The sequence below is a fragment of the Battus philenor genome, unplaced genomic scaffold, assembly GCF_028537555.1.
Source record: "Battus philenor isolate CCGP_79_NKW_IND1 unplaced genomic scaffold, ilBatPhil1.0.hap1 SCAF_19, whole genome shotgun sequence".
NCBI classification, from domain to species: Eukaryota; Metazoa; Arthropoda; class Insecta; order Lepidoptera; family Papilionidae; genus Battus; species Battus philenor.
In genome coordinates, this window is record NW_027181681.1 from 5951743 (window position 1) to 5968604 (window position 16862).

At 31.2% G+C, this 16862-nt stretch overlaps 2 protein-coding genes across 2 annotated transcripts in view; one reads left to right on the forward strand and one right to left on the reverse strand.

Moving 5' to 3' along the window:
- Window positions 1-9138, reverse strand: part of LOC137921401 (midasin) — a 40230-nt gene extending 31092 nt beyond the window's left edge. The window contains exons 1-9 of the mRNA XM_068764149.1: window positions 8975-9138; window positions 8527-8783; window positions 7797-8045; window positions 6511-6809; window positions 6018-6220; window positions 5741-5904; window positions 2841-4351; window positions 2603-2768; window positions 228-2529 (exon numbers count right to left, since the gene is read on the reverse strand). Coding sequence (XP_068620250.1) covers window positions 228-2529; window positions 2603-2768; window positions 2841-4351; window positions 5741-5904; window positions 6018-6220; window positions 6511-6809; window positions 7797-8045; window positions 8527-8783; window positions 8975-9061 — 5238 coding nt within the window. The 5' untranslated portion in view covers window positions 9062-9138. The remainder of the gene's footprint in view (window positions 1-227; window positions 2530-2602; window positions 2769-2840; window positions 4352-5740; window positions 5905-6017; window positions 6221-6510; window positions 6810-7796; window positions 8046-8526; window positions 8784-8974) is intronic.
- Window positions 9139-10215: 1077 nt separating this feature from the next.
- Window positions 10216-16157, forward strand: LOC137921665 (FIGNL1-interacting regulator of recombination and mitosis-like; the record flags this gene model as incomplete). Its single annotated transcript, XM_068764473.1, has 10 exons — window positions 10216-10274; window positions 10361-10518; window positions 11040-11230; window positions 11446-11591; window positions 11938-12067; window positions 13178-13349; window positions 13436-13652; window positions 14547-14889; window positions 14960-15184; window positions 15531-16157. Coding segments are annotated over 10 exons (2268 nt in total), but the record flags the coding sequence as incomplete, so codon positions are not given.
- Window positions 16158-16862: the final 705 nt, after the last annotated feature.

Genomic DNA, 16862 nt, shown 5'->3' on the forward strand with positions numbered 1-16862 from the left:
ACACAATACTGTACACAATAAAATAACAAGAATACAGATAATGATCATTAAAGCCACATCGAATATTAAATATTATTAATTAATATTTAATGATCACTGGACTTAACTTGAAAAAACCATGTATTGAAAAAACCTCGACAAAAACCAACCATCTATTGCAATGGTGGTTATAATAAATTAAAAAAAAATACCATAAAAAATTGTAAAAAAAAATGTTAAATACGTACGGTTTGATCACTTAAATTAATGCGAACAACTTTGTGTCCAGAACATTTGGCCAAAGCTGTTACTAAGCTTGTTTTACCAACTCCAGGATTTCCTTCTAAAAGAACAGCTTTATTTAATTGAAGACCTCTTAATAATCTTAACGTATTTAACCCAGTCGTTGGTGCAGTAAATGTGAAGTTTTCGTTTACTTCACTCTGTTTAATGTATGGACCTATGTCGATGTAGAAAGGTTTAATTCCAAATTTATGGTCATCTAGCTCAGCATTTATAGTTAAAGGTTTATTGCTCAGTAAGTCTTGAAGACTGGTCGCATATTCATTAGCAAGTGATTTTATTTGATTAAAGAGGAATGTAATGGCCGAATTTCTTAATAAGATCAATGCTTGCGAGTCAATGTGCCCTGTCAATGCTGTCCCAAAGCAATCTAAAAACGTCATACATGCACCGTGGACATACGCTTCGTGAGCATCCAGTAGTCCCTTTGCAACTGATATATTTATGAAATGAACCCATGATAACAAATCTCGTATGCTGAATGGGAATTTATTGGCCACTTCAGATTTTTTCAACCACGTGGTAAAATCCAAAATAGAATTTCCAATTCCAGAAGTTCCATCTTCTTGATTACCTAATGCTATGCCCTTGTTTACACTTTTTTCTAGAACTTTCAGGAGATCATCCCTAGACGAAACATTGTCACACCATATTTCTGTAAATCTGTTCCGGAGGGCAGGTGATAGTTCTTTCTTCCCAAAGTCTCCGCCAGGATTCATTGTTCCTATAAAACGGAAATCTTTTGCTGCAGTTATTACAACAATATCTGATTTGTGGTCAATACCTTTCTCGGCTAATACGAGTTGTCTTTCAGGCTCGAGTAACGAATTTAATCGCTCCAACACACTGTCATCCGCTAAAGAAATTTCATCAGCTAAAAACATTTGTCCATTTGTCATGGACAATATAAGAGGTCCATCAACCCATTCAAAAAGTCTGCCGTCGTTCCTGTATTGTCGTACTGGTCGTAGACCTCCAATGAAATCTGAACTCTCCGTGTGCATGTGACAATTCACTGAAAATAATTTGCGATTATTTATCGCAGCGAGAATTTGACAAATCGTAGTCTTTCCGCATCCGGTCTCTCCAACAAGCAACACAGGTTCATTGAACATAAAAGCTTTAGCGATCAATACAGCTAATCTCCTCATATTAAAAGTCCATACAACATGAGAAAATTGTTCGAGATTGTTATTGAGAATTATTTCCAAAATAGATTTAGTTACGGGTGAAGTTTTCTGATGAAAACTGAATAAATTGTCCGGGTTAACTTTTCTTTTTACATGTTTTTCAATAACTTCCTCTATTATTGACCGCTCATTCGTTTGACGAACTTTTCCAGCTAAAACTAAGTAACCTTCATCAGCAATATGTTGATCCCAGTCATAGAAATTGTCATTAGTCAAGATGTCTTTGGAAGCTAGTTTGTATCTGTTGCCCCATCTGAACAAATCTCTAAGGGTAATGAAACCATCTTTTCCTTGAACTGCAGCAGAACCTCGCCGCCTAAGTTGCAAATCAGCCATGACTGCAATCATTTTTTTACTGTAAGTAGGCGGTACATGACATCTTTGATGTAAAATTATTTCCAGTTCGTTCCTTGGTATTTCGTCAAAATGAAGTTCAACAAATCTATTTCTAAATGCTCTTGATAACATTTTACGACCCCCATATAAACCTGGAGGGTTTTGCGTGGCGAACAGCATGAAATTAGGATCAGCTTTAATAACTTGCTGAGTTTCTGGTATGAATAGTTCACGATTGTCATCCAAAACGCGATTAAGAGCTTCAAGGACATCGCTGGGTGCTAAATTGAGTTCGTCTAAAATAATCCAATACCCTTTCCTCATAGCTTCTACAAGCACACCTTCTTTAAATACTAAATTTCCACTTGAATCGGAAGCATAAGAGCCTATATATTCTTGCAAATCGGTGTGTTCGTGGTTATTAATTCTCACGCAATAGTTTCCTGATGCCTTTGCAATGTACGTTATTAGTGAGGTTTTTCCCACAGAAGTATCACCCTGTAGTAATATCGGTAGTCGGCCGAGAGATATTATGCGCGCCATATCCCTTAAATTCTTTCTTACAGTCGGAGTTAATATGTATCCTTCCGGAATATCTAATTCTAAATTTCCTTGAGGAATCCAATGGCCTTCAAAAAGCAGAAATTTTTTTCCTGGAATTTGCGGTTCAGGAATCATTTGTTTGAGTATTGAATTTACATTTTTTTTCCCTATGACCGCTCTAGAAAAAAAATTATATTAATAATATGATTTTGTCTAAAAAGCTTTTCATACAATATACAAATAAAACTTACTTAGCTACCATAGCTTCCACTTTCGGGTGTGATGATCGATCAAGTTGTGTGAGAAACGAAAGGCATAATGCTTCATACAGAGACCTGGCCACTGTGCCGCATTTCGCTTTTGCTGCCGCTGTTAATGCACGGCATAAAGTGCGAAGGGAGTAATGAGGTGCATTGCCTAAAATATTAATTTTTGTAAAAAAAATATTTACAACACAAATGTAATAATATAAATGGCAAATTATCCTACCTGCTCCATCCACCAGATTTAGTTTAGCTTCTTTTCTAATGCTAGAATAAAAACTGTATATAGCTTCCAAAATAGCACCACTCAAATTCATGTGATATAAATAATCTCCTATCAGAAGAATCAAATCATTTCGTTCTGTTAGTTCATCAACAAAGAATTCTGTAAAACGATTCCTTAAACCAACGGGTAAATCTTTTTTCCCAACATCTGTTGCTGGATTCATACAAGCGAATAATGTAAAATCAGGATGTCTTCTAATAGGAACTTTATCTCCTTTTTCTAATAACTCTATTGTTTCATTTCTGTCTTCAAGTAAACCGGCTAGGCACTCTAATATCTCAGCTGAAGCTAAATTAATTTCATCTAGCAACACCCAATGTCCTTCTTGCATTGCCTTAACTAAAGATCCTTCGATAAATGCGAAAGTTAGTTTAGTAGCAGCTTTCACCTGCTGCTCCAGTTTGACGAGTTTGTTACTGAAAGTAAGCCATTCCTTTAGGTTCTTTTCTTTTTTCTCTTTCATTAAGCGATTTACTGCGGCTTTATGGCTCTGTTTCATAAGAGTTACTAGAGCTACCCAACTTTCTGTTTCATAGCACGTTTCAATGTGACCAAGGAATTTTTGATTCTTGTCTACATTATAAAAACTTTTAAACAAAGTCACAAACTCGTTTTTAATAGGTCGTATTACATATTTTAAGTCTACAGGCTTATAGCCACCGAGTAAGTCAGCAGAATCAGATTGTTGATTCATATTAATGACCACAAGTTTATGTCCGGTCTGTTTCGCGAGGTACTGTACTGAAGACGTTTTACCCGTACCAGTTTCCCCAACTAAAAGAACAGGTTCATTTGCCGTCACACAACATGCAATTCGTTCAAGCAAACAAGCTGATTGTCTTGTGAATGAAAACACTTCTTCCTTAACATCAAAATTTATTGTTTCCAATGTTTTTTCAACTCTGGGCACTTTAGCACGTCCAACATCTAAAGATGAAGGGTTCAGTGATACCGCAGGTTTGTAATGGTTGATATAAAACTCAGATTTAGTTTCTACAATTCCCAAGCATGTTCCCACTTTTTTGGCCAACTCTAACCTTTGTACAGGTGAAGGCACTGAACACGTAAAAATATCTAGAGCATCTTGTAAAACTTTTAGAGCAGATTCCGGACTAGATACATTGAATCCTTCTTTTGATCTAGAACACCATTTTAATAAATCCCTTGTTGATATGAGCCTTGAGCCTCTAGTTAACACGTTAACTGTTTCTTTATCAGAATTGGAAATGGATGTACTTTGTATTGACTCGTCATGGCTGCCGACAGAAAACATCATAAAAACTTCAATAATCCTGGGACATATTGTTGATAGACACGGATATAGGGTTTGAATAATTTCCGCTAACTCAGATCTTGATAAAGGTTCAACATTGATTTGAGTTAAATGCCTTTGTAGCAATGTGCTAGAATTTGAAATCTTCTTTTGAAAACCATAATTTGTTGTAACAGTTCTGTAAACAAATGAAACAATAAAAATATTTGTTAAATGAAATATTATTTTTATATTTAGCAGTCAGCGGTCAGTCAGCAGGGTTTATTTAGCCTATTGCTACAGCAGGATAATATTTGTCAGCCTTTTGTGTCCTAATTTGTATGATGTTGTAGCTAATGAAACTGCCGAGTTTGTTGACAGATTCTATGCTGTGTACAAGATTATATATTGAGGGCTGTCTTTTTAATAATGCAAAAACGTAAATTCGTATGTGAAAAAAATGTAAAATCAATTAATTCCCACAATAATCAATTAAATAGTGAATTTCAGCAAGATATCGAACTTAATAAGCATTACTATTTTTTTATTTTAAGGCGTCTTGTGATATGACTAAAATCTATACAAGCTCTCATTCAATTTTCCTCTATTATTATAATATTATCTACAAAATTCATCCAGAGCAACTCGATTTGGCGAGTTTGGTTTAGCTTTAGTTATGGAACCGATTCTATCAATTCTATTCCACATGGTATTTGTCTACCCCATATTAGTGTTATTATAAGCCTGCAAGCGACACAAAATGAATGCATTGTGGCTCGGTTGCGGAAACCACCTCGCAGAGAAAAGTTCGCAGGCGCGGTGGATTAAATTTTTGAAGTTGGTGAACAAACCCACTTACGTACCCTTAATTTAAACTCTACACACAGAAAAGAAAAAGTAAAAATGGTAAAAAAAACATCGTAGAAAAAACTAGGCGCATCAGGTAATTCAAACTCAGGTGGAGCACGAGAAAGCATCATTATCTTACAAATCTTTATGTACTATAATAATTGATTGCTAAGTATAATATGCTAGAGTATTATCCACGCATGCCTTGATGTTGTCCGCTTATATGTGGAAAGATGTTAAATCATGCCTTTAGATTCTTAGTTCCGAAAGTGTTCCAGGTGGACGCTTAGTTGTCCATGGGACACCCGACTGAGGTCTATATAGAGACATGAGAAAAAATTGGAGGTAAAATACTTAAGAGAGGGTCCACAAAAATGTATCTACTTGTGATAGTGAATAACTAAAACATTTGCTTCACTTCACCTATCAATGTAAGGAGATAACATTTTAAGCTCAGCGACCGTTGCTTGTTAAAACCTGCATATTCTGTATTCCATACATGTCTAGACTTGCATAGTGCAACCAAAATATGAAATAATTTTTTTTCGACCACTATTAATCTGTGGTTGGAACTTTGCTGCAATACAAATTTTCAAAATTGGATCTAATCTTGATATTTTTGGTTGGATGGGGGATTAGGTTAAATTATGAAAATATGAAGTAAAATGTCCTAAAACCTTCCTTTAAATCTTAGGCCCATTAGCTTTTTGTATACAAAAAAAGTAATATAAAAACTAACCTTTGAGTTACAAATAGTTGAAAGCCTGGTGTGACTGGCAATGCATCTCTGTATCCCGGTACACAGAGAGTTTTCCTTTCCAAAAGTGAACTAAGACTTGAAGCAACATCCAAAGCAGCACAGTCAATGTCTTCTAATAGTAACCAATGGCCATTCTGTACCGCCTGCATCAAAATAAAAAACATCACCAACCAATAGTAATTTTTTAAAAGATATATTATACATTACTTACATAAACTTTAAAGTAATAAAGTTATATATAATACAAAAATTATACCTCAGTGAGTACACCAGGACTCCAAATAAATTCACCAGGTATATCTGTACATTGATGAGTGCCAAGCAGCATCCGAGAATCAGTTTGATCTCCCAGTTGAACCTTTTTAAAGGCAATACCTTTTCTGCCTGTAATAGCTGCTAAATGTTCTACCAAAGACGTTTTTCCTGATCCAACAGGACCCATTAGAGAAAGAGCTTTACCTGAAGAAAAAAATAAAATTAAAATCCAGAAAAATATGTCAGAATAGTTATCAGTCCAGAAATACTTTTTAAGAGCAAATTAAAATAATTTTCATAATTAATTCATAAATGTGTGTGTTTTATCTTTTTCATTAACACAACTCCTTAAAAAAATGTTGTGCTGTTATGTTTTTATTATAAATACACTTTATAGTAAAAACTAAAATAAATGGAGATTAAAACAAAGATTAATTGTCCTATTAATTTTTGATAAATAAATACAATATCATAAAATTTTAAGTGTGTTATACCTGATGCAACAGCCAGAGCTAAACTTCTCAAATTATTAACAGTTGATTTAACTGGAATTAGATTACCATTTTGTATATTATTCGCATCATAAACGGGTAACATAATGCCATCTACATTAACAACACCATTTGTACTTAGGTTGTAATCTTCAGTTTCCTCCACTCTCAAAGCAAATTCATTTTTCTTTTGGAGAGTAATTTTTAAAGAATCTTCATTGGAAACATTGAGAGTTTTGGATAATACATTGGATTGTGCTTCTGTCATATTTGTTAATATTACCATACAATCTTTCACCATACTGAAATATTAAAATATTTTTTTATATAAATGTTCAATGTAATTTTTTATACTTCTTATAATGCTTAAATTTACACTAAACCATTTACATATAAAATGGATCTCTGACTTCAAGCCTCAGTAATTAAAATATAATAATATCCTTAACCATTATACACAATGATTGTAATTCCATGATTCCATTTCATTCCAATCACTTGTATAAAGTGATCACTCTAAAATATGTATTTTTTTTTCAATTGGCTTGCAACTAGTCAATAACTTGGGATAGTATAATCTACAGGGACATATAGTAAACAAAAATTAATTTCAACACATAGTATTTGAAAATTAGGCAACACTTTCTCTTATCATATATTCATTATATTATTTATTATCTCTGAAACCTCTAATTTATGGAAATGATGTAACCATACATTAATTGACAGCAAACAAGATATCACATAATACATACAACTACATAATTACTACATACTGCATCTGCTTAGATGCAGTGTATAGTAATTATTTCATATAATCAGATTTGTGTAAAATATGTATTGCAAAGTAGATTTACCAAAATAAACTAGCTAAAACATAACTATCAGCAAAGTTTAAAACTATAAGTAAAATCTAATTACAAAATATTTCAAAGGCACATATGGCAATAAACTTATTTACACATGTGCATATGCTTTGTCATTGAAGAATTTGTAACAATGGTTCTTTTTGTAAATTGTTTATTTATCATTCTATAGTTTTATTTAACATTCTCCATTGTTTCAAAACATCAAAGAATACCACTCAAGGACCAAGTAGTAGTCGTCTTTGTAATATTTGACAGCATGATCATTACTTATTATTTTAGTTTTCCTCATCATCATTTCAGCCACAGGATGTCTGGATGTAGGGTTGTTCCACAGATTTCCAATAGGACCAGTTAATAGCAACCTACAACAGGCGTCTCAGTATATACCCTATTATAATATGTACAGCAAAATTAACAAACCATCTTATTTCAGCATCTTCATGATTACAGAAGTTAAGAACAAATTTTGTCCAATCCCATTTCAAAGAAAATTCATTTGGTAACTTTGAGAGCAATGTGTAGCAACAGTTCACAATTCTATAGTCAGTAATCTTTTGTCTGTAATCCATTAGTCTACGTTTCTTTGGTGCCACATTATAGGAGTCCTCATGGTGAATGAATACTTCAAATGGTGGTACAGAGTTAATTTGAAAATATTTGAGAGCATACCTGAAATTATATGTAAGAAAGCTTTTTTATTTACTCCATAAATTATTTTGCTGATTATTAATATTTTTTAATAATCATAAAAATAATTTCAAAATACTAAAACTACACCTTAAACCTTATGCAATAATGTAATTAAAATGAAGTTACACATTACACGAGTTAATGTCTTTTAAATAACATAAAATAAAAATAAAAGCTTATTGAAAGATACATGAAAAACTTTTAGGAAAATCCTATTTCAGTGGTTGGAAATGCATGTAGCTCTAAGGTAAAGTATTCCACTATAGGAGAAGTGAATTTGATTCTAGTTATATTAAAGTAGGTTTTTCTAGCATTCTTCTCACAACATTCAAAAATGGTAAGCGCAAATAATCCTTAATTGATAATAATTTGAATAAATAAATAAAAATAAAGGAGAATACTAAGTGTTATTGTCTAAACGGTTGCATGAGAAAAATATATTTTAAAGTAAAAAACTTACGGCAATATGTCAGGGTGATCACATAAAGTAGCCAGAACTATAGAAAACACTAAATGATTAATTTTTTCAGAATCAGTGCAAAGGTCAAAATCCAAAGTTGAAAATACAGGCTTTAAAGGTATTCTTGCTGATACTAAAGCTAAGAGAGAATTAGACAAGTAGATTCTAAATAGTTTGGCATCTTCGAAATTCAATATATACTCTGATAATCTGTTAATAGCTTCTTCATATTCAATACACTTTTTTTGAAGTAAATCCTGTGAAAATTAAACGATTTCCTATTTAATAAGTAAATATAATAAAACACAAAAAAGAAAAAAAATACTAATTAACTACACTATACTATTAAACTCCTGTTTCTTAATACGACTTCGTAATTAAAAAAAGTAATGCACAAATATAATATAATTACAATTCAGATATCAATATAATGCAAGTAAACACCAACCTTAACATGTTGACAAGTTTTTGCTAAATCAGTATTCTTAGTCTCCTCTTTAATTTTTTCAAACATCGAGAATGTTTTGTCACACATATTGTCATGCCGGTAAAGGCGATTTATTCTTTTATAAACAGAATTTAATTAATACGAGCAGAAATTACTTTTTGCCGGTTTGCCCAACATGCACGACACACGTGCTTGGAGAACTGTCACAGTGACAATTACTTAGTGTATGTGAAACTTACTACCTAAACAATTTTTTTATATAAAAATTTGTTATGATATTAAAACCCTTGACAACATTATCATTGAAATAAGATGTAATTCAATCATCAATATTAAATTTAAAGTCAAGTATCAAAATAAAGCAAAATGAATATTGAAAATTACCTTTTTGATACATCATTAAGAAAGCAAGTAAATTTGGGATAAAGTAGTCTTTTAGGTTAAGTACACTATTATTTACATCAATTTAAGTGTTTTTCATATTATATAGATATTAAGCGTAGTAAGTTTTGCAATATATTATGATGATAAATAAGAAGACACATTACTAACAATTGTGGCAATGTAGTATTTAAGATAATATTTATGATTCATAAGACTAATTAAATATCCGTAATTATAAAAGGAAAAATTACAATTATTTTTTGTGTAAAAGCAAGCAACACTTAGTAAATTACTTAAAACCGTACAAGCACTACTACTGTTGCATTTTGGAAGAAAAAAATATATTTGTTATGTTATTTTTAAGTTTGGCGCCTTTTCTTGTTCTGTTTTGTTCACCCTGTCAAAAAATTAAATCTTGTTTGAATATGACTTAAACCTCAGATAACATGGATAGTTCACAAAAATTCGATTTATTATTGGACAATGTAATCATTAATTTATAATTCTACAATTGTATCCTTTTTAATCCGGATATTTATTTGCAATTATTGGGTTTGAATTTCCTAATTTTTTTTTTCATTTTTACAGTACAACAGCCAGTCATATAAAAATTTATTAACAAAGAATAAAAAGTTTCTTTCGGCGCATGATATTTCAAAAGAAAATTCATTTAATGATGATTTTCAATCATGCCTTGCAGATTGTTATGATTGTATATTGCAGGTATTTGTGTTAATGGAATATTAATTAATTAAATTGTGATTCGCGCTTTAAATTAATTTTATTTGTTTCAGGGTTTGGGCGAATTATGCTCTTTATCAGATAATATTGATGATAGTTTACATAAAGTCTAAACGTCATTACCTATAACTATAGGAAATATTATCTTCACAGTTTTTAGTCATTGTAAAGAAAGGTATCCTTTAATTTCCGAATAATTATTGGAATTTTTTTATTATATTATTTGAAAGTTCTTAACACAAATTTGTTTTTATTTTATAGTGAGACCAGATACAGAAACCATTTAAATAGTGTTGAGATACAATTAAAGGATTTGTTTCGAACATGTCATGAATTGCAACTTATTTATTTAAATATATTACTAAAACATTTCATATTTGATGTGACGGAAGAGGAACAACTAACCATTCTTTTAAAAGGTATTTATTTTATTTTAATTTTCATAATTTATGTTGTATGTTGTGTTTCGTTCATGTAATCCTTTTCTAAAATAAACTAATAACTAAATAAGATATTTATGGTTACTAAGCTAAATAAACATATACAGTTAGTCAGATATCATGATGTACCTAATATCAGATAAACTTAATAATTTAGGTTTTGGGATCAATTGGTATTGAGTAAATGATATGGTAAAGGTTTTTATGAATAATGTTACAATTACCCTAAGGGAAATAAAATAAATAAAGGCTTGATGATAACTGCCTGCTAATTTTCCATATTAATCAAGTTTATCCAATGGTTGTCTGGAAGAAATTTGATTTTGTGACCAAACCACCGTCTTATTATTTCGCCTATTAAAAGTAATTGCTTTTTATGTCCTGTTATATATAGTGTAAATAAATCAATAATTTAGATACAAAAATGTTTCTTATTTATCATTATGAAATATATAATTTTTTCATAATTACTTTAGTTCACTTTTACAGTATGTTTACAGTGTTTGACATCAATCTGCGTATATGTGAAACTGTTCAAATATTAGATGTTAGGACAATGGCTGAACAATGGAAGTCCTACATTACTTTATGTGAAAAATATTCTGATAGTCTCATGGATAAAACTGTTTACAATCAATGTACTGAACTTCTTTGTAATATGGCTGAATACAACATACAGTCGGCTCTAGAGGTTTGTTTGCTATAAGATTAACTTCTGTTTTAATGTCTTCTGTATTCCAGGTCATCTAGACTTTTAAAGCTGTTTTAAATTGAGCTTAAAGACTCATCTACTGAAACACTGATTTTCATTTTTTTCGCTTCACTTTATGTGGGTTGCTATAATGATAAACTACATAGAGATAAGTAAAATTTTAAGTAATAATAAATATCAAGGTTGTTTTACAGAATGATGAACATGATAAAGTTGTTTTACGTTCAACTAAAGTTGCCAGTTTTTGTATAAAAATATTGTTAAAGATAAATAGTATTTTTAAACATGCACCAAGAAACAAACACGAGCACATGCTGCATCTGTTTACACATATTTATATGTAAGTATTACCTATAGTAATTTTATTGTTTAGTATTTACTACTATTACACCATTAAATGTCTGAAGATGTTAAAATGGTATATAAAAATCCACTGTGGTGGAACATCCTTGTTAAATGTAGTTGAAAGACCATAGATGCACACCACTACCAATTAATCCTATTGGAAATCTTCTTTGGTCATTAACATTCAGCAGTAGATATTCCTTGGGTGAAATGATGATGATGTTAATGGCTGTATCACTAATCAACAGGTGAAAGCTGCACTATTCCTGTCACTTTCTAAAATGAAACAAAATTCAAATACATTTAAGTCCATTTTGGTTAAATTATTTCTCATTTTACAGGTGTGATAGTCCAGTCCTGGAGGTGATGTTAAATAAGTCACAAGACTTTATCAGACAAATGAATTTACTTATCATAAATCCATCTCAAAGCCTCCTTTTACAGTTGGTAATAGATAAGCGGTTTTTAAATGTAAGTTATTTCCAATTTCATTATATCTTTTAATGAGAAAAAATTCTGACAAAAAAAAAATAAAGTATTAATAAAGACAATTCCAATAATTTATTTTTTTAATAATTACTGAGATACAAGATTACTGAGATATAAGATTACATCTACGACAATTATATTATTATTATTATTGTTTATAAACATGTACAATAATTGAAAACCAACCTATTAGAGATGGAATTTCTAGCACTGTACTGGTAATAATATAGAATAATAATCTTGCTATGTAATTATTAAAACATATAAAATGTATTAACCAATGGGCAATGGGTAGGCCACTTAGCATGCAGAACACATGGCCACAGTGGACTTAAGAATCTGGAATGGAGGCCATAGACTGACAAAGGCAGTGCAGGATGTCCGCACACAAGGTGTTGTATTGGAGTTAGAGAGTTTCAATGTGTATTAAAGGAAATAATAAAGAATCCTGAAATACAGATTATGATAAAGCAGAAACTTTCAATGCATGTTTACTGCCAGTGAAGTATGGATGCCAAACTGAAGATCAGCCATAATGCAATGGAGAGAAACATGATAGAAAAAAAATTATTTGACAAAATAAAAATTGCTAAAATAAGTATTTATATAAAGATTACGAATGTTTGTTTGGCAATCAGGAAACTATAAAGTGGTGGGCGGGTTATGTTTTTCATGGCAGAAAGTAGTGGAGCCAGACCTTCATTCATTGGTACCCAAGGGACATAACAAAAAGCTTGGTGGGGATTTCCAGGGGTGGGTTGACGACGAACAGAGGGTAGCTAGGGGAACTTGGACCAGAACAGAAGGCCACTGATGAATAAATAAGACAACAGTTTGAGGAGCCCTTTGACGGGATTTAGCATATAATGGAGGTCGAAAGTGATACTATCAATTAAGTGTCAAAATATATTTTTGAATATTTTACTTCTGCAATAAAAATATTATTATTATATGGACATATATGATAATAATAGTGGAAGTCCTATGGTTGAAATTATGATGATGAACCAATAAATTTGTGACATTAGGAAAAATTTTACATTTTGACTAAATCTACATCATAATTAATAGAACCATTAATCAATATTTCAGTGCCTTTGTCAATATGATATTCGGAAAATAAGGGAAGATAAACAACTTGGATTTTTTTTATTATTAATATCCACTATCAATTGTGGTCTACAAACAAATACTGCCTCAAAACATATTCTTGCTATGTCTACAACCATAATAATAAATTGCATAAATAATATAATACCTTATTGTAAGTATTGTTTCGAATTAAGATTTTTTTAATCATAATTTACCTTCAAATTGTATTGTAATGTTAACAATGCTATAATTTTACAGGTCATATCTGGTTTCATGGTGAATTGAAGTTTAAAAGCAACATTGTTGAAGAGTTCTATGGTGCAGAGGACTATTTGCTAGCACATTTAATACCTTTGTGCACAGTTCTAGATTCTGAAGGATTTGCAGTGGTTGAGAATTGTTTGTATGAAGCATTGTTAAATGGAAACTGTTGCATTGCTTTGTTCGTGTCACATATGTGGTTGATGTTGGCAAGGTTACTCAAAATTCATTTGTATTACTTAAAACTTACATCTTCACCATTTCAACTGTAGGATATTTACTGCTATGTTCAATAGAGCCTCTCTCATAGATTTTCATTTTAATTGGAGGCGGCCAATATACAACAATTACCATTGACTGCAGTAAAGTTGTCTGTCCACAATCTTAATAAGGTTGTCTTGCCTGTCACTTAATTATTAGGAACTTTCTTTCATATCGGATTCATTCAACTCTGGCAGCAGTTCTTATGTATTTTAATTGGGCATACCTATAGCGAAACATAATATACCTTAAAGTAAGATTCATAGAACATTGTACAGTTTAAGATATTTATTCATATGGGGGTCTGTGGTAATTCTTGCTCTGCTAGGTATATACGCGGTTTAATAAGTGCTGTTTTTTAATTTCAAATGTATTTGTGTATTGCTGCTTTCCATTGTACATTAAATTTTACCTTACTCGGCTTTTACGGAAACCGCGAATTAAAGACAGGAGATTTGACCGCCGGTACGGTACCACCACGGCTAAATCTCGCTGTCTCTTAACGAACCATGGAGAGAGTTATGCTTAGGATTTCTCTGCTAGATCAATTCAGGAATGAGGAGATCCTTAGAAAAGTAGCTGCCATAGCTCAACGGATTGGCACGTAGAAGTAGTAGTGGGCAGGCCACATAGCGCCCAGAATAGTTGACGTCTGGGGCGTGAAGATTCTGGAGACTGGCACGAGCAGCGTAGGACATCTATCTACAAAGTGAACAGACTACCTTGTTATGGTCGTGAGAAGACGGCGTATGCAGGCTGCTTAGGAAACCGATAGATGGAAAGATGATGATGATAAATTAAAAGGAAGGTTTAATAAAAAAATAACATTTGTGGTATCTTCGTACAGGTTAGCTGGACATCAATATACATTATCTTTAATAATTTCTTTTTGTGAAATATATGAAAAGTTTGAGAAAGTCAAATTATTCAATAATTCACCTCAAGAAATTAACTTGCGGAATACATTGGAGACACTTTTTGAAAGCCTACCAAATAATGAAAGAGCTTTAGTTGTAAAACATTTTGATATCAAAGAAAAAAACTATGGTCTCTGGAGTGTACTGAGAATAAAAAATGTACCTGTAAACATTCATCATTCGATTCAGGAGACTCTACTTGAAAACTTGTCCACAAATTTCGAAAAATTATCCAACACTGCTGTTCATAATGAGCAAGACATGCATCAACTGGTAAGCATATGTTAATTATCTTCATATCCAATCTTTTTTGCCTATGTTCAATAATCGCTTTATTTTTTAGGTAAAAATAATGAAAATATCGTCAACTTGCTCATTTATAGAACTAAATAACAACTTTGAAGAATGTGTGATAGCGGCATGGGTCAAGGCCTGCCCTAAAAATCTTTTTTCGCTTCCTAAACATATTTGTCAAGGAATGTACTGGTATTATTCATTTGTGGAAGCGTTAGCTTTGCTTACCAATAATATTATTAGACAGTTTTGCTATGTTGAAAATGTTTTAAAGGTCAGTACTCAATGTGTATTTATATTTTTTTATTAGTAACATAAAAAAGATCATGGTAATAGTGGCTTAGGTTATATAAATTTTGCTGATTACAGTAGTTTTTTTCATTTACTTTGTTATACAGGTGATTGGTTATAGGTGTAAAGGGGTAAATGTTTAGCTCATTTGCTGTCAATTAATGTAAGGTACACCTAACCTGAAATTCAACAATTTAATAGATAAAAATAACATAATATTATGAGAGTAAGAAAAAACTTCAAAATTATTATTACATTCTCATTTGACATCAAAAAGCTTTTATACCTACTTCTAATCACCTTGTATATAAACTTTATTTTTTTTTCAGGTTTTCCAGATCATGTCAAATATAATATCAATGGGGAATAATGATTTAGTATTACTTCTAATACCAATATTTTGTAAAATATTTTGTTACTTGAATGTTAAATGTAATTCGACCATAGACACAAATATCTTACAAAAATTTAAAAACTTGATTTTTGAAACGGAACCTTTAATAAAAAGAAATTTTATCAATGAATTACATAAATACAAAAAGCAAAATTATTATAGGAGACTGCTTATTGAATTATCTGCAGAATCACTAGAAGAAGAGAATGAACGGAAATGTGCTCTCAATGTTAATGAAGCAATCACACCTTGCAAGTTATTCACAGACTGTGTTTATGTTCATAAATGTATTGTAAATAGCTTTAATGAATTGTCATCTTTGAACAAAACCGTATCGCAGAGTAATTTCGAGATTGATATAAATAAGTTATTTGATAGCGAAAATGGCTCTGAAGAACCTATGAGTAAGAAAGCAAAGTTAGAATCAAGTAATGATGTTGATATGATAATAAGAAGACTTGAAAATGATACTTTGATACTCAGTAACATTGATGGCATTACTAATGAATATATGGAAAGACTTATTGTTGTGTACAATCGACTGAAAAATATATTGTCATGAAACAGAATATTTTTATTTTTCTTATAAGAGAATTTTTTTTCATATTTATTTTTTACTTCTATTGACGATTAGCCAAAAAGCTTTCCTTAAATTTGGTGATCGAGTTATTTTTGTAGGTAACCACTTTTTTTGACATAGCAATCTTTATTTATATGCCTCAGAGGACTTTTCAATGAGCTCACACACAGACCATTTCCAGATATCTGTGGATTACTGTTTCATGTAAACCAATACCCTAACTATAGTTTTGAAGGCGTTGTTTTGAAAGTGTTGGAGAATTTCAATGTTGAAGAGGCTGGTCGACCCTCAGAGTTCTATGCCGAATGCCCATACTGGACTTTATTATCATTTACTTTTGAAACAAAAACAATGCAATTTTGTTTAAGCTACTAAATATAAAATAAAATGTTTAAAGGTATAAAATGTTGCCTCTATTGGGATTAAGTAACAGTTTCCTAATTCTGTCTGTGTCAGTCTTTTGAACTTATTTAAATATCCTTAGGCCATTGAATTCTTCCAGCAAGCAGGGTTGTTTAGTTTAATGCTATCATGGTAATATTTTCTTGTAAGTAAAAACCATCTAATATAAAAGAAAGAAAGCATTGTGAAATTTACCATTGTTTTGAAAAAAAAATTCACAATTTTAAAAATATTTGTGGGAATTTAGAATCAATAAGGTCAATACTCAGAAATTCATAGAATAAG